This window comes from Octopus bimaculoides, chromosome 5 (genome assembly GCF_046866305.1).
Source record: "Octopus bimaculoides isolate indiv1 chromosome 5, ASM4686630v1, whole genome shotgun sequence".
In the NCBI taxonomy this organism is placed as follows: domain Eukaryota; kingdom Metazoa; phylum Mollusca; class Cephalopoda; order Octopoda; family Octopodidae; genus Octopus; species Octopus bimaculoides.
In genome coordinates, this window is record NC_142932.1 from 101239706 (window position 1) to 101259950 (window position 20245).

The window sequence follows — 20245 nt, forward strand, 5'->3', positions numbered from 1 at the left end:
GAAGCCCAAAATACCCATCATAACTACCCGTCTAATAAGGGTACACCAGACACATGCATCACAACCAAATGTGAGCGACACGGTGATCTCATATCAAGATAAACAGCGCATGACCTCGCAGGTGGGGCCCAGTTAGAATTTTCTTCAGGTCAAGTAGCCCATCCCTCTCAAAAGGTCCTTGAATAAGGTTTGTTTAAGGATGTTGAGCAAAGCACCCATGTTTCCAGAGGTGAATTATTCAAACCCCAAAGAATTCTTCTCAACACACGGCTATGATGCTCCCCCACTACTTCTGCTCGTGATCAGAGATGCACATATCGTCAGCCACCAAGAGACATGTTCAACTGGTTAAGGTCAAGCAACTGACAAGCAAATCTGTGGTATTGAGCAGAATATTTGTTGTAGCTCATCTTTTTATACCAACACAAAACAATGTTATTATTATTATTATTATTATTATTATTATTATTATTATTATTATTATTATTATTATTATTATTATTACGGCGGTGAGTTGGTAGAATCGTTAGCACGCCAAGAAAATACTTTGGTCGACCTTGCTTTCATCTTTTCGCAGTCGATAAATTAAGTATCAGGATAAAAATGCATAATTATGAAGCAAACGACCTGCGACAAATAATGCAAAGCAGTGACTAAAAGAAAAATGGAGAATGAAGATGAATGAAGAATTATCAAATAGCATAGATTCCAGATGTATTCAAATTATCTTCCTTCTGAGAAATGAGTAAATGAATACCATGTATCATTTGGAATCAACTCCAAATACATGCACGCACACACACACACACACACACACACACACACACACACACACACACACGTACGCACGTAAGCATTTATATATTCACTTGCACTGCACTATATATATATATATATATATATATATATATATATATATATATATATATATATATATACATATATATATATATATACATATACATTCACAACCACGTATATACATATAAATACACATATATATGTATGTATATTTTTTATTTGTATATGTGTTTGTCATTATGTATGTATTTATCTTTTTATATGTATGCACGCGCGTGTGTGTCAATATATCTTTCATTTGGTATTGAAATATTGATGAATATATTTGCTGAGTTGAGGAAAAAAAATTATGAAAATAAATATACATTATTTACCTTACGATGTATTTTCCACTACATTTCTGTTTTCTTTGGTGTGTATGTAATTGTTATTGCATCTCTTTATCCGTCTTTCTCTCTATCACAGTCTTTCCTTTACATTTTTTTCTCCACCACATTTGTTCTGTGTTTCATCCTACATTTCATTCTAATATTTCGAGTATTTTTTTTCTCCATCAAATCGTTTAATCATTCACACTCTCACACTCAATATTTGTTCACGTCGTATTTTAAAACACTTTCGTAAAATTTTAATCCACATATATTATTTGAAAATTGTAATTCATTGTGGCATATATTAGTGTGCAGTAATTCAAAACCATCCCAAAGCGACATACATACATACATACATACATACTCACACACATATTTATGTGTGCGTGCGTAAACTTTTCTGCATCATAATCTGAAACATAAGAGTTTTTCTACCTTGATGACGGAGGCTCAATTTATCCAATGTTTATTTGTTCCCATTACGGGCTACATATTTGGGTGAACTACCTCTACTAACAGTATGCTAGATCTCCGAGTTCCCAGAAACAGCTGTTGGACTTGTAACACCTTACCTCGTCCCCTTTACACTTCTCTGTCGTTTGTACTCTGTAAGTTTGAGTTATTAAATGTATAAATATCTATAAATTTATACTTAAATATTCATCATCTGGAAATCTTCACTCATTCTGTCTACGTATATACATATATATATGTTTTGTATATCAAGCTCAAGCTGTTATTTAATTTATCTGCATAATTGCCCCTCTCTCTCCATACACATATATGTATGCATATATGTGATTGTGTGTGTGTGTTTATATGTATGTACGTATTTCTGTACGCAATAATCCTGTGAGATATAGAGCAAGAAGAATGGTGATCGTGGTAGAGAGTAAAGGCATATCTGTCAAATTCATTGTGACATTGAGCCTCCGGACGCTATAGTAGAGAACATTTGCCGAAGATACCACAGAGTAGGGGCGATTCCAGAAACATGTCATTGCAAGTCAAAGTATTGGGTCATCCCATAAATAATGCGGTTTTTATACTTATATTTTCCAAAATTAAGATAAACAAAGTTCTTTTTTAATCTAAAATATACTCTCCTTCATTTTCTACAATGCTCTTCCATCTGTCTGGTAGACTTGCAAGGCCCCTTTTCCAAAATTCACTTGTCCGTGACGAAAAATACTCCTCCAGTACTCTTTTGACTTCGTCTACAGAATTCATACTTCTTTCCGTCCAAATGATTTTGAAGACTGCGGAATAAACAATTAGATGGGACAATGTCCTGCGAATATGGTCGGTGGGGCATCGTTTTTCATTCAAGCTGTTCCAGCTTTTGGAATGTCATCCTCGCTCTATGTGGCCGAGTATTATCCTGATGGAAGAACACATTTCGTTTTGAAACCAAAGATGGTCGTTTTTCTTCTAGCACTGACGTAAGATGCTCCAGCTGCTCGCAGTAGGTCCCTTTGTTATCGTTTGGTTTGGGTTGAAAAGTTCAAAGTGGACTAAACCTTCAAACTTCTCTACTAGTTCCTCAACATCTACGATGGGATTTGTTTTCCAATAGGGCTTGCAGGACACCCTCATCGATCTCTAGAGATCTTCCAGGACAAGGCTCGTCTTCTAGGCTGTAGTTTCCGGCTCGGAATTTCTGGAACCACCGTCGACACTGGCTTACGGTTATAGTTCGATCCCCATATACTGCATTTATATTCCTCGTACTTTACTTTGTTGCCATTATTGAACGCATAAAGCAAAACATGCCGAATATGCTCCTTTGTCACCTCCATTATAGCTTTGAAAAAATAACTGTTAAAATCGAACTGTTCTCTTCAAAACTTGCACTAAGAATAATCAAGTTAAAATTACTACCCGCTTTTATAGCAAGTTGATGCAATGTTTTATAGCAAGTTGACAACTAGTGTTATATATTTTACGTCTCCGCAACTTAGCCGTTCGGCAAAAGAGTACGATAAAATATGTAGTATACTTCCAAATAAGTACTTCGGGCGCTCTGTGCGACTGGAGCCTTCAAGGTAGTGCCACAGCAAGGTCGCCACCCAATGACTCAAACAAGTACAAACTACAAACGTATACATACAAAAAGTAAGATAGAAAGCCTAAGACATCAGGAACAAAGTAAAATAAGAAGCGAAGCATTTTTGAACGTAAAATAATTCATGAAAAACATTTCTATTATAAGAATATATAAGGACAAACTGAATATACCTTAAACCTCATCTACTTTTCTATAGAAATTCCTTGGAATTCTTTGGAAGTGTGCCATCTCGAACAAATTCGAGTGATCTGCATAATAGTATTGCTCGCTGTTACTGGTGAAGTTAACTCTGTGTATTACGAGTTCCATTTAGTTTGATAGCTAAGTCTCTTATATGTACGTTTTAACTGTTAAACATTTACAACTATGTTAGTTGGAGATTATTAAATAGAAGATGATGGCTAAGTAACGACTGGTGTTAAAATTCAGTCTGATCTTGTTATGCAGTATAAGTGGAATATAAAAAGTGTGTTTTATGCATTATACATATTATCTAAATCGTTTCTGCTAAGTTGGCGGAAATCTCGTATTAAACGACCAGAAACACCATTAACGTTTATGCAAGTTTAGTCTAAGGATTGGATGTTTTATTTCAAAGAAGAAATACGAATTTATCGGTTATTTTAGATTCCAAAGATTTCAGGTAGAAAAGGAAATGTGTCCTTTGTATTTTAACGAGAGTCTTATAAAACGGTTTAAGTGCCAAGGGAAATCTTAAATAGAAAGATTATAGGAATTTATCAATTTATTTCTACAGAAGTTATTTTGGGCATCCTTTATTTTTTTCTCTTGTAATTCTACATATGTATATGTTAAGTTGTACTGGTGTATATATCATGAGTGCCTAAGTGTGTGTATTTGTGTTTAAAAAGCTCAGTTTCATTAATTATTTTTTCAGCGTATGCATTTAAAGAGAGAATATTTATTCATAGTTGAGTTATTTAGGAAACGAAGATATTTTGAACAAGATTAGCAACTTAACTAGTTTCTTTATATTTATCCATCTTATCAATAAACATGTTCACTGCGAACATTTTCCCGTTGTATTCTTCAATCAGTCATGAGTTGAAACGGAACTCAAACTCATGAAGTCCATATTTTGTCCTTTGTACAAAGAAAGTGTTTCTAAGTTTGAAACATCCAGAAAAACGTGTTTCTAGATAGAAAAGAATCATTACTGAAAATTGTTAAGTACATAACTATAGTGTAGCGTTTCTTTTTAGGAAAGAAACCATCGTTTATGTACAACAGCTATTTTCTTAAACGTTATACATAATGTAGTTTCTCAGTAAGTTAATAACAAATTAAGGCTTTTTTTAATGTAAATTTTCTCAAATTTTAATATGGAAAGTTAAAACGAAAAGTATGGAAACAAGATGACTTGCCTTTTGCTTTCTGCCAAATAACGGACGGAGTCGGGGTTCCCGTTGTCTTACAATGAAGCTGAACTGATTTTCCAAGAACAGCAAATGAATCTTTAGGTTCTACGATCCATCGAGGTGGAACTATATAAAAACCAATATAGTTCTTAAGTTACAATATACAAGAATTTTAAAATAATTTCAAGAAACATATAACAAAGAAACAGCAATAAATAATTTAAGATTTGATATTTCACTTAAGTAATAATAATTGGTGTTAATACAACAATATACAATATCACATGTATTTTCAGTTTTCTTTTAAAGAGTACAGTGATATGGCATTAGGGAAGCAACTCGTAAAGCATAAGTTCGATTTCCCATCCGGTGATTAGTCACATAATTGCAAAATGCATACTATTATAATTAGTTCAATTCAACTAATTGTTGGTTAGGAGAACCACACCATCGTCATATGGAAAACTTGCCTTTAATAGATAAGTCCTATGACGGGAGATTATTCTGTTGTCTGCGAAATGCCATTAAAAATGGTGGCAATAGTCTCGAAAACCTCAGCGATGCTGTAGCAACATTTACGGTGTATTTCATAATTAAATTCAAGAATTTGCCCTTACCATAAACCACAAGACTGGCCGTATAGCTATCGTAGCCAACCGAGTTATTAGCGTAGCAAGTGTAGTTTCCATTATGTCGGGGACTCACTTCTTTAATAAATAGTAAACTGTTGTACTGTATTGTTTGCTGCAATAAAAAAAATGAAAGCAATAGAAGCAGATTAACTTCTGATTATTTCAGAGCATAATAATAATAATAATAATAATAATAATAATAATAATAATAATAATAATAATAATAATAATAATCGGAACTAACAACCACAGAAACAACAGGCAATGTCACTGAGCTAAATGACATGATATATGCGGCAGCCACTGCAGCCACAAAAGAAGCAGGATACTCACTCAAACCCATCCGAACAGGAGTTCTACCACCCAAACAGACCTTGTGGATAAATAACATCCAGAACAAAATTAAAAAAAAGAGAAAATATTTATCGATTCTCAACGAAATTAGTAAACAATCAACACTACTAAGTAACAAGAAGAAAACAAAAATACTGTACAAATACAGCATTACAGAAAAAGACTTACCTGAGGCAAAAGAAAAACTAAAGCAAGACATCCTTGCCAAAGCACAGAGGATCCGCCGGTATGAGAAACGCCAACGTTTCTTTGAACAAAACAAACAGTTCAAATCCAACCCCAAAAAACTCTACCAAGAACTGGGTAAAAATAAAATAGACATTACTTCAGCACCAACAGCAGAAGAACTAGAGAAATTCTGGAAACAAATATGGTCGGTGAAGCAACAACCCCAAAAAAAGGACCATTAAAACAACGAACTTAGCACCTGAGCAATTCTGGGCCCCTATAACAACTGAAGAGGTCACCCAGACACTGCAAAGACTAAGCAACTGGAAGGCACCTGGACACGACAAGATCCCCAATTTCTGGTTAAAACACCTGCCAGCAATGCATAAAAAGCTGGCAGAAAACTTTAACAACATACTCGCAGATCCAGAGACAATGCCTGAATGGCTCACAAAAGGGAAAACCATCTTAATCCCCAAATCCACGGAAACGGAGAAACCACAAAACTATAGACCTATAACCTGTCTCCCTACGATCTACAAAGCCTTTACTGCAATAATATCGAGATTGAGTAAACACCTGGAAAATAACAACCTGTTTCCAGAAGAGCAGAAGGGATGCTGCAAGGGCTCATACGGCTGTAATGATCAATTATTGATCAATAAAGCCATAACTGAAGACAGCCGCAGAAAGAAGAAAGGCCTCAGTATGGCCTGGGTTGACTACCAAAAGGCTTTCGACAGTGTTCCCCACACGTGGATTCTGGAAACACTAGCCATAAACAAGGTGGCACCAATTATCATAAAATACATAGAGCACTCAATGAACAAATGGCAGACAGTGCTACAGCTCCAAACAAAAGAGGGACTTGTGAAAACGAAAGCCATCCCCATTAGAAGAGGAATATTCCAGGGAGACACGCTCTCTCCACTCCTGTTCTGCCTGGCACTCACACCTTTAACAGAATTGCTAAATAGAACTGGATGCGGTTACAAATGCTATGGAAAAACAGTCAGCCACCTTCTATATATGGATGACCTAAAATTATATGCAAAAAACGACAAAGAGCTAGAAACACTACTACAGACAGTACACGCCTTTACCAAGGAAATAGAAATGAAATTCGGATTAGAAAAATGTGCCAAAGCAACCCTGAAAAGAGGAAAATTAGTTAAAAGTAGCAATATAACACTAGATAAAGCCAATGAAATAAGAGAACTAGACGAAAGCCAACCATATAAGTATTTAGGAGTCAATGAACTAGATAGGATACAACATACACAAATGAAAGAAAAAATAAAGAAAGAGTACTATAGACGAGTTAGATCAATACTAAAAACAGAGCTCAATGCTAAAAACAAGATAATGGGTATCAACACTTTAGCTGTCCCAGTTATAAGCTACAGCTACAACATCCTAACTGGACACTAAACGAACTATGTAAAATAGACAGGAAAACAAGAAAAATAATGACAGGATATAGGATGCACCACCCAAAATCTGACATAGAAAGGCTATATATACAACGCACAGAAGGTGGCAGGGGTCTTATACAGCTAGAAAACTATTATAAAATAACCACTATAGGACTGCAAAAATACCTACTCCAGAAGCAAGGGAAACTAATACAAATAGCCACAAAACACGAGCAAAACAAAAAACTGTTTTCAGTATTTAAGGAAGCTGACAAATACAAACAAGAAATCAATCTACCTAACAAATACGAAGAAGAAGAAGAAGAAACAACAAAAGCTATAAAACAAATGAAATCCAAACTAAAACTAGAACAGCAACGGACCATGATAAAACGATGGCAAGAAAAGCCCCTACATGGTAAATACTGGGCTAAACTAAATGCGAAAGAAATAGACAGAGAAAAATCCCAGCAATGGCTGAGAAGCTCAGGACTCAAAGCAGAGACTGAAGGATTTTTAATTGCTGCACAAGACCAAAGCCTCCCCACCAGAAATTACCAAAAACACATAATGAAAAGAAATATAACAAGTAACTGTAGAATATGTGGAGATCGACAAGAAACAATAAATCATATTATCTCTGGCTGCCCAGTCCTGGCTAAGAAGGAATATATCCACAGACACGACAGAGCTGGGACCTATATACACTGGAAGCTATGCCAACATTATGGAATAACAACAGAAAAAAGATGGTATAAACACACGCCAGAAAAGGTCACAGAAAACGAGAAAGCAACCATACTCTGGGATATGCCAATACACACAGATAGAGAAATTAAGGCAAATAGACCAGATATAGTTGTCAAAGATCATGAAGAAAAAAAATGCTTTCTAATTGATGTATCAATACCAGCAGATGACAACGTTTCTCGAAAAGAAATGGAAAAACTTTCAAAATACAAAGACCTGGAAATAGAGATAACTCGAATGTGGAATCTAAAAACAGAAACAATTCCTATCATAGTAGGTGCCTTAGGTATAATAAAAAAATATTCAGACAAATACATAACAAAAATAGCAGGACTTACAAATATATATAACATACAGAAAATTGCACTACTGGGTACTGCACACATCCTACGCAAAACACTTTCAATACAGTAAACATAAGAGCACCACAGCAAACCACAGCACATACCCAAGGCGCACAGAGCTGCGCTCGGTAGTGAAGTGAAAGCACGTTATAAAAATAAAACTACTGAATAATAATAATAATAATAATAATAATAATAATAATAATAATAATAATAAGAAGAAGAAGAAGAAGAAGAAGAAGAAGAAGAAGAAGAAGGAGAAGAAGAAGAATCCTTTCTATTATAGGCACAAGGCCTGAAATTTTAGGTGCAGAGCGTGCTGGATTACATTGACCTCAGTGCTCAACAGGAACCTATTTTATCGACTCAGAAAGTATGTTCGGCGGTGTTTGAACTCCAAAAGTAAAGAACCAGGAGAAATGCCGCAAAGCGTTTCAACCGATTCTGCCAGCTTGCTGCGCTTGTATCACAATAATAATAGAAATAATGATAATGATGATGATAGTGATGATTATATATATATATCATAATATATATTTGCCGCTGCGGCGTCAGGTGAGAGTGAATTACCAAAACAGGTTACAATTCGTGTTCAGGTACACATACAATCGGGTGAAGAAAAAAGCATGGATGGTGAGTTATGAGATAAAATGTCTACATATTCTTTTATTCTTTTATTTGTTTCAGTCATTTTGACTGCGACCATGCTGGAGCACTGCCTTTAGTCGAGCAAATCGACCCCAGGACTTATTCTTTTTTTCTAAGCCTAGTACGTATTCTATCAGTCAATTTTGCCGAACTGCTATGTTACGGGGATGCAAACGCACCAGCATCGTTGCCAAGCGATGTTGGGGGCACAAACACAGACGCAAAATCATACATACACACGCACACACACACACACACACACATATATAAATATATATATATACGACGCGCTTCTTTCAGTTGCCGTCTACCAAAACCACTCACAAGGATTTGGTTGGCCCGGAGTGGGACTGAACCCAGAACCATGTGGTTGGTAAGCAAACTACTTACCACACAGCCACTCCAGCTGAATACATGAATTTGTGAATACATGAATGATGCACTCCTCTCGAAACGGAAGTCCCTCCAACAAACGCGAATCAGATAACTCCACAAATCCAAGTGCATTAAGAGCACGGATAGGTAAACATCTAGCTGTTGCTCTCCAATTTTCTGCTATTCCAATTACCTTATTTCCTCCATAATCACCCACCTTTTGACAGATTCACTGAAGAAGAGCACTTGTCTCTTCACCCTCAATTTCCTTTCTCAGTGAAACTTTAAATAAATTCTCGAGAACTTGACTGAAGCGGAAGACATTTGTTCTCATCCTTTTAGCCTGGCCTCTCCCGTACAATGGCTTTCCCCATAACCACCGAACAAAGTAAATCTGTTTTCTTAGCCTTACTAAAATAGGTCTGCAGCCTGATTTTTACGATGGAGTTGGCCGATAGCATAGTCCGCTTTATACGTGGCAACATCAGTTCCAGACAGCTCCGTAAGTCAGTAATTATCGGACACTTGCACGATTTTCATCGTTCTGTGTGCAACTCGGCTAATCCAGCTTGATGCAACTTCTGTATCTATAGAGTTCATCTCAAACCCATAGTACCCTTCGATAGCTATAGTACTTCCCGTGTACGAGGATGACCTTCCTGCCATTTCCAGAGCTATGATTAATGTTGCTCTGGAAACTGGGAACTACAAATCTTGCTGCCTTGACTGCATTTTGCTCCAGAAAAAAAACTCCCACTACTTGGCATATTCCGTACAACCTCAGTCACATGGCCTTTGACTCAGCAGTTTATATCAGAATTTTTACATCAATCCTGACGTCTTCCAATTACATTATCTCTTGTAACTCGGGAACTAAACATCCGACCATTATTGTTATTCCACCTTCACTTTTGAAGATGACCAAGTACCTATCAATGAAGGAAGCAATCATAAAGGTAACTAGAAGTTGTTGACTGTGCCCCTAAAATTGCTGGCTTTGTGCTAAAATTAGAATCATCATCATCATCATCATCATCATCATCATCATTATCACTATCAGCAGTATGCGATGTGTTTATATACGTACAAGGCCAGAAATTTGAGGAAAGGGTAATCGATTATATCGACCCCAGTACATGACAGGCATTTTATTTTACCTCTTCTTGGTGAATGGAAGTTGAATTCATCTGGACTCAGGACTAAAATGAGCCGCCTATAAATTCGTTTGAAAATATGTGCGGGAATGTAAAAGGAAGTGTAATTTAGGAGAGGATAAGATATATTTTAATGCTTTGAATCGAAAGCTCATATAGGCTATTATATTCATTCGTGTATCTCATGGAATGCAACATATGTGTGTTTAAACACGTTATAAGTTTTAAAATCGATTAAGTGTTGTATCTAATACTAATATTTTGGAAATATTCCCAGAACAAACATTATCACCAGAAACTGGATATATTTCCGTTTCAAATACCTGATCAGATTTTACAGAGTGAAACAATATGGTGAGTATCAAAATCCATTGCCATTTCCACTCTACACACATGAAGTTTAAAATATCTACGTACATATAATCTGCAAATAACTGCTAACACAGTTGATATGTCAAGTATTTGTAATCTATAGGCAAACACTGAATAAGCTGACGACTATTTCAATGAAGTATCAAGAAAACATTCACAAACTTGGCACTGCTGTTGCTGTTGTTTAACCCAAGGAAAGATCGAATGAGAAAGCCTACAACCAAAAGCATTTCAACCGTCATTATTTCGTCTTTACTATCAAGCAGTGGATCTAAGTTTGATATACAATATCATTCAATTTTTGAAGACGGTATAAGATCTAGTTTTTTTTTTCATGCAGTTTGAACGACTATATTGTGTTTCATTGATTCCTGTTCCATTTTGCCTGTAGCTGAGATATTTCTATTAGAAATTGATCTGTATGTAGGTGAAACAACAAAGAAACAACTCACTGATATTGAAAGTGGCAGCACAAGTTTATTAGTCAATCCCTTCTATTATATTTCTTGTTGGCTCTATCATCCATTATAAGCACATCAAGAGAGATGAATTGACAGAATCATTAGAGCCTCGGGGAAAAAATGCCTTGCTGGTATTTCTTCAGCTCTTTAAATTCAGTGTTCGAATCCTACGGATGTAAACTTTGCCTTTTCTCTTTTCGACGCCGATGAAATAAAGTACCTTTTAAATACTTGGGTATCTGATAAAACTCGCTTTGCTGTACTCAAACAGAAACAAATAGACTCAGCAAGGTTTCAGTTTCGGAAACGCGAGACGGTGAATCAAAAACAGAATTACAAAAGTAGTGGTAGCAGTAATAGTAGTAATGACGGTAGTGGTAGAAAGCATAGAAGAGTCAGCTCGGTTAGCTTTGTACAACCAAATGTGTAGAATAGAGGCAGTAGAATAATGTTTCGCAAATGCATCGCATTATTTTAACTGTTAATGGGGGAAATACTTAGAATTTGGACCGCGTTTAAGACATCACTGTTTTAATTCATTTTTTCTATAGGAAATGGCTCTTAAATCATTCCTATGTAGACACAGACGTTCTATTGCTAAATCTATGGTAGATCCACACTGTAAAAAATTATTTAGAGTTTACAAAATCATATTTTGCTGCGAAAAGGATGATGTTAAATTATTATTTTGTAGCTCTAACATTTGTTCACTAAATCATATATTCAGTTGAAAGTAGTCTCAATATCATTGTGAGGCATATCTCCATATATATATATATATATATATATATATATATATATATATATATATATATATATATATATATATATATATATATATATATATATCTAGAGAGTGAGAGAGAGAGAATTCAATGAATTAAGTCTGAAAAATATCTCTTACTTGAGTATCATATTTATTTAGTGTTAATATATTCTTTGTTTGCAATATTTTACAGTTTGACATTGCATTCGCATAATTAGTTTGTGTCTGCCACTCCCTGTAAATGAGCAAACACGCCTCGGCTGAATTAATGTCGAACAGTATGGCCCGCCTAGAGAATATTGCTTGAACTTCCTTCATATTTCATTATTGTTTACACTGAAAATGTTTGCACCATAGACTTCATAAATCTTATGATGTTTCCCTTGTACTTTAAACAAAATTGATTATTCCTCTCGGTGCTCTTTTCATGTTCTACTTAAAGAAAGTCACCGAACTATATCTGTGCTTGGGTGGTAAATTCAAGTGATCTTCCGATTCAGCACTGCCAATAGAATCTAAGCTGTTGCAAACATTTGAACAAGATTTTCTGTTCGAAGGACAATTGGAATGCTGATGCGTTGCTTTCGATCGCAGCAATCTATGATACATGCATTTCTCTTTCAACTCTGATTTAACCAGAAGAAAATTTTAAAAAATTTAAATATGAAGCAAAAGATACTCTTCGGTCACGAATGAACATGAGATTGCTCCTGCAAAGTTCCCCTCCGAGACACAGGTCCGAGCAAGGTTGTTTGTGGAAGACCAACTGTCACCCATGCATACCAGTCTCCCCTCTTCACGCCACCGACATGGTCCACAGGAAAGGCAAACGCTGATAACGCTTGGCACCAGTGATGTCGCAACTCATTTCTATAGCTGAGTGAACTGGAGCAAAGTGAAATAAAGTGTCTTGCTCAGGAACGCAGTTAACAAACCGAACTCACAACGCCATGACTGTAAGCACAATTCTCTAACCACTGAGCCATATGCCTTCACTAATCCAAATATATGATATATATATTTTATAGAACACTGTTCAGATTTACCGAGTTTGAATGTCACATTTACTGAATTAGAATGTCAAGTTTACTGAGTTAGAATTATATTGAGAGCAAATAATACATTATAATTTTGTATACATCATTCTAAGTTTATATCAATACAGGAGACAGTATTTGTGAGAACACGGGATAGTATTATGAACAAGATGGTTTGGATGAGAACAGTATAACTATGGTATAATAATTCAAACCATTGACATTCCCATCCAAGAATTCTTATATTCGAAAATATTTTAAAATGCAATGATATATAAAATTATATTTGAATTGTGTACATTTTTATGTCTTATCTCTTTCGTTTACATAATTCCCATTTTACATAATTTCTCTCTCACACACAATCACCTGATGTTTCTCTTTCAAACGTTCTCTCTCTTTTCTACACAAAGAGACACCTCACATGGACGAAAGTATGACTCTTTAAATGCATTACTCAGAAAAGTTCTGTTCTGACATTATTATACGAAGCAATAATTGCATTCAACTTCAGTATTTCAAAACATTTTTATCTATTTCACGCACACACGCGAACAGAGGAAGAGGAGAGAGAGAGGGGGGGGAGAAATAGAGTGATAAGTCAATATAACCATACAAATACATATATGCTCACACGCACACATCGAGACATGCAAACACATTTATATATACATCCTTTACTAATGGATTTACAAAGCTACCATTGGTTTCATGTGACAACATCGTAAATGTCAGGTATTGCACATAAAAATGTTGGTGAGCCGTGTCCAAGTGTGGATAAAGCTTATGCAGCATAGAGACAGATTACCAGGGTTTTTTTTTTCTACGAAATACTTCATACTTGCGAGGTTTTCGCATGAAACCAATGGTAGTATTGCAGCTTCACAAATAAAAACTATATTTATTCACCAAATGCCGTGTTGAGTACTAATTCTCACTATCCACTGCTATAGTATGCACACACACACACACACACACACACACACACACACACACACACACACACACACACACACAGATATATATATATATGTACACATACACACAAACATAAATACACACACACATATATATATACACACGAAAAATGAATTCTTTTACAGATTTTAGTCTTTTGGTTGCGTTCATGCTAATTGCTATCTATGATGATTTTAAACAATTCTATTGACATCTCCACATTTTGATACTAATTTTCTTGATCAATATTTAACGAATGATTGAATTACCTTATATTCGAATAACCTCCCCTTAGAATTAGAAATGCCACCATATTTACACCGGTATGAACAAGTACAGTGGTGCTCCTATGCGGTCGTTCGATAATGTGGTAACCGCCATTTTTCCATTGAGTCCCACTTAGATAAACAAGCGGTTATCTAAGAATGCATTAACTAACATTGTAACGGATACATGATGTCTGAATAAACTACTGGAGAACCATGGAGGGGAAACTCTGTTGACCAAACGTGTAACTAATCGGAATTAACATGGGTTGAATATCATATACACACACGCATTCATGATCAAAATTTATAAGGAAAATAATGCTAGAGACAACAGTGAAAGAAGTTTAACTATTATCTTTAACGCCCAATAAAAAAGTAAAATACGTGTGTGTGATTGATGTTTTTAGCTTAAGTCCTTCTTCAGAAAGTTACAAAAATAGAAAAAAAAGACAGAGGGAGGAAGATGAATACTTGCGAGTGAAATGTGTGTGTATGTGTGTACGTGTGTCTGAGACACATACATACATTCATACCTATATATTTTTTATATATGCCCGTGTGTGGGTATGTGTAAGTGCGTGCGTTTGTGTGTTTGCTCCCATGCTAAGTTCGATATAAAATTAAAGATTAAATTGAAGAATTATTGAATATCATTAATAGAGTACTTATTAACTTATAGAAGGGAAAATTGACAATAACTTTGAAGTCTCAGTTTGCTCAACTACATCAGAGAATCTGATGAAGGCGGGTTAGCTGAAAGATCAAAGTCGCTCTGATACCTTTCCTTGGAAGTGCCAATATATATATATATATATATATATATATATATATATATATATATATATATATATATATATATATATATATATATATATATATATATATATATATATATGTATATATATATATATATATATATGTATATATATATGTATATATATATGTATATATATATGTATATATATATATGTATATATATATATATATAAATATATATATATATATATATATATATATATATATATATATATATATATATATATATATATATATATATATATATATATATATATATCAATATATATAAATATATATATATGCTGTAAATAATAATAACGGTATTTTTATATCAGCTTAAAGCTTATGGCGATCACTATATATATATATATATATATATATATATATATATATATATATATATATATATATATATATATATATATATATATATACACACATAAATTTGTAAGTATTCTTTTTAACCATAGCGCACCTCACCAAAAAAACAAAACAAAAATATTGAGCATCTAAACCTTCATCTAATCCTATATATGATATATACTATACAATTTAATTCTGTACTAGACTAAACTCAAACAAATTTAAAATCTATGTCTTTATAATTAAATTTATTCCATCAATTCCACCTGCCTATAAGTAGTAAATTTAAGAACCTATCTATATCCCCAAACGCTATTTTATAGGATCATTAATATGTCTCACCATAATATTCTTCTGATATAAACAAGGATATTATTTTCCTTGAAAACCGAATTTCATTTCATATATCGTATTTTAATCATGACGCCATTTAAATATGAGGTAAACATTGGAAAAATAACCGGCGTTGCTCCTAAAGTAAGGTACGCCGTTGAGGGCCAATTTATTGAATGAGAAACATCGTAATTGCTTAAATTTATTATTTCGAGCACGAAATACGAGATTAAATTTCATATTTATATACTCAAAAATACACATGCACACATACACAAACCGATACATACTATCCGAGTGTTTCTGTTTTTTTTTTTTTTTACATTACCTATATTTATATAGGATGCTGGTGTTATCAGCTGATATTTTTTTTACATGTAACCTTGGTTTGTGTACTGTATTGTAATTTATCGCTAAGGCTCATTATTGTAAATACATTGTAAAGGAACAAAAGCAAGTATCATAGCTGTCTAACGATTTGAGTCATGAATAATTGAACCTTTATAATTAGATTGAAATTTGTATATCATCTTGGTTTTCCGAAGAGTATTCCATGGCATGTGTGCTTGAAAACAACCATAATTATTGTTGAAAAATTTTGAAAACAACCATTAACTGTTCTTAAAGAATTTTCTTTTGGTTCCGCCATTTCCCCTACTTAGGTGGCGGGGTGAGGAATACGTCACTCACCTTTTTATTTCAAAGTGAGTATGGAAAATAGCCAACTACTATTTTGCAGTAAGTAAGATTCTTTGCCTAATATTGATTTATTTATTACTTTCATCTATTTATATATTTATCTGTTATTACTTTTGTTATCATGAAAACGATCTAATCGAAGCTGTATAGTTCTCTACCAAGAAATGATGTTTTTTGTTGTTGTTTTTGTTTCATCCAGTTTATCCGTAATCACTTGTTTATTTTTGCCTTTATTAATTTATTTTATGTGGTATTTCTTTCATTAGAATTTCGAAACACTCAAACTGACTCTCTCCCTTTAGTTTTTAGCTGATTATTTTATCTGGTGTTATTTCTGATTTTGTTGTTGTTATAATTATTACTATTGCTAAGTTTAAGAGTTGGCAGTTATATCGAAAACTCGCCGAGATCAATGTTACAAATGCTGTTTTATTATCCTCTTGTTTTTCGTTTATTTCACAATGTTATTCTAGTTATTTTTATATGCAGTCGCACTCGTTGTTGGTGGATTACACTGTTTTTGTTGCTAATACGATTATTCTTATTAATGATACACAAAAAAGCGTGTCCACACTCTCTCGCACGTATATATGTACATATATACACAGACAAGTAGACTGAATCTTATGCTGAAATTGAATGTTCATATTGCAACTGGAGTTTTGACGTCAGCGCGATGTTTTGATAGTTTTTACAGACACACACACACACACACACACACACACACACACACACACACACACACACACACATACACACACACACACACACACACACATGTATGTATGTATGTATGTATGTATGTATGTATGTACGTACGTTCTTTTCTACATTCAATTATTTAAATTCTTCCTCTGAAGAAGGAGCTGGTTTCTGATAAAGATACAAAGCCCAACGTTAGGATGTAGGTAACGAAAACAATATTACATTTTAAGCCTGCGAAAAGTTTTGCAGAATTTTATTGTTCCGCTTACAGTATGCATTTGTAATAATCAAGTCAGTTGATTTCTTTTTCTGAAAATCCAAGCTTATCCAGATTGGAAAGCATTTATTTATGAAACTAAGTGCATGTATTATTATTGGCATAAATGTGAATTTATAATAGAGAAGCTGAAGGTTTCGCAGCAGTTCCGCAGTTATCCTCTTTCTCGTTGCTTTACAAAGAGATATTCACATCAAAAGGACAGTTGTCTTCCATAACAGTCCATACTTTTTCTTGTCTGTCTCAAACGACAATATCCGGTCTGTTGTGTTTACACGTGACAGATGTTTTGATGGGAATGTTCCAACAGCATTCCTTGTGTTGATATTTGTGTATGTAATAACAGGGTTATTTTATACTTATTCCAGGACATTCATTGCATGTATATACATAGGAATATATACATAAAAATGTATTTATGTTCTTCCAAGTACACACACACACACACACACACACATGCACACAATATTCAGTATTCGCAATTGTCTACGTTTTAATTGTATTTCCATTTTCAATTACGGTTCACCTCACGTTGACTCCGATGTTTCAGCATTGATTTATTTTTTTCTCAACAGAGTTTAAATAAAGAATTTTAATCGAATTCCTGCAATATTTGAAAATTTTCAATATTTTCCCTTCAAAAGTCCAGTGGAGTCCGTTCCTATCAGTAATTAAATGCAAAAAGGAGAGCTTAGTCATTCTTTATTGGTCCTATATAGGTTATTGAGGCGGCGTATCTAAAATGTGTCTTCGGTAATTCCTATATGCCAACTTGTGTTACATGAACTAGCTCGAAGTCAGTCATCGTTTTTACACGAGCAGTAATTTCAGATGTACTTGTGAGTCAGTGTGATTAACTCAGTTTAAGGACTGGCGTGATTAACATATGCTCCTCTATTTGCTTGCGAGTAATGCTGAGCTTGTAAGTTAAGAAACATTCTGTTTTTATTTGACGTTATAGTGAGAGAGAATGCAACAAATCAGACTATATTTTCTCATTGTTTAAAGATTTCAAGAATTAAATATATTGTAAGCTACATGTTTAAAACACAAGCCTTTAGCACGTTATAATAATGGGTTGCCTTGTCAAACAGCTTAAGTACTTTACAACTTCTATTCTTAATAAGATTCTTAAAGATTATGGGTAGGTTGTATGATTCTGGTTATCCTGGCATGATTATGGGTAGGTGGGTCTCTCATGTGGTTTCTTATAATGTTTGTATAGGTTATGGCAAATATTTAGAGTGACGTCTAAAATTTAACTATAAGTTAGTCGCTATAGAGATTTTTAGCCTTAACATATTGTACATTATCTTCCATGGTTATTTAGTGTGTCTATTACATTCACAGGAAATGACCTAGCCACCGTCACCATAAAGGCCACAGTGAATGAAAAATAACAATAATAATGATGTTTGATTTAGGAACTGTGCCAGAAATGCTTAGTGGATAGTTCAGTCAAAACCACATCGATCCTTGGACTAACTGGTTCTTATTTTATCGACCCGATGGGATGAAAGAAAAGGTTGTTTGCGCTGTCGTTTAAACCCAGAACGTAAAAAAAAAACGAAAAATATACCGCAAAATATTTTTCCGACTCTGTAACAATAGTGTGATTAACTCAGTTTAAGGACTGGCGTGATTAACATATGCTCCTCTATTTGCTTGCGAGTAATGCTGAGCTTGTAAGTTAAGAAACATTCTGTTTTTATTTGACGTTATAGTGAGAGAGAATGCAACAAATCAGACTATATTTTCTCATTGTTTAAAGATTTCAAGAATTAAATATATTGTAAGCTACATGTTTAAAACACAAGCCTTTAGCACGTTATAATAATGGGTTGCCTTGTCAAACAGCTTAAGTACTTTACAACTTCTATTCTTAATAAGATTCTTAAAGATTATGGGTATATCCTTATAAATTTACCACCTGATTTTATGGTATCAATAATTTTGATTTGATTCACAATCTCCACAATCGCTGCTCAACAATATAAGACAAGTTACACAACTCATACTGTACCATCACCATCCGTCAGTAAAAGATATAGCATAATTCACACAGCATATACAAAACACCATAACTACTTCTCAAAGAATAACATAACTCACACACCGCATTGTACACAACACACAAAACACTAAGATAGAAGAAAACAACAAATAAAACCATGCTACATTGCAAACTGACATAAGATACAAATGCAATTTTATATTCTAAAAAGAAAAGACTACACACACTTCAGAAATATAGGTGCTACAGCAGAATCTCGCATAAAACTGTTAAAACAAGATAAATAATATATTATAATGTCGATAACGAAATGATGATATTCAAACTGGACACAAATTTTTAATTACATCAAAGTGAATCGATAACTAAGTACAAGGCCTCGGTTTAATTACACAGTGTGTAAATAACATGACCATATAGTGGCTTCTAATTGATAGGTAACATCGATCAGCTCATACAGTTAAGGAAACGGAAGAGGGCTGGTTAAAAAAATCGATGCGATTAACAAATAGAAGTATAAATGCGTAAATAAGTATTGAAAAATTGTGAAGAAGGAAACAGTTATCTTAAGAATATATAAGGGGAAATATATATTGATATACATAAAGATATAGGAATACACTAGAGAAACGCACACACGCGCGTACGCACAAAGAATAAGCCACGAAGAGCGAGTAAATTTAGTATAGTGATAGGGAATTAAAGTGTAAGAGAAAATGGAAGTTATAGGTAGTG

General features: G+C 34.1%; 1 protein-coding gene across 12 annotated transcripts in view; it reads right to left on the minus strand.

Moving 5' to 3' along the window:
* The window catches only part of LOC106868349 (cell adhesion molecule Dscam1), a 298293-nt gene that overhangs the window by 60462 nt on the left and 217586 nt on the right, over nucleotides 1-20245 (minus strand). For all 12 annotated transcript variants that reach the window (XM_089352798.1, XM_089352792.1, XM_089352796.1 and 9 more), the window contains 2 exons: nucleotides 5237-5363; nucleotides 4626-4745 (listed from right to left, as the gene is read on the minus strand). In XM_089352798.1, the coding sequence (XP_089208924.1) occupies nucleotides 4626-4745; nucleotides 5237-5363 (247 nt within the window). The remainder of the gene's footprint in view (nucleotides 1-4625; nucleotides 4746-5236; nucleotides 5364-20245) is intronic.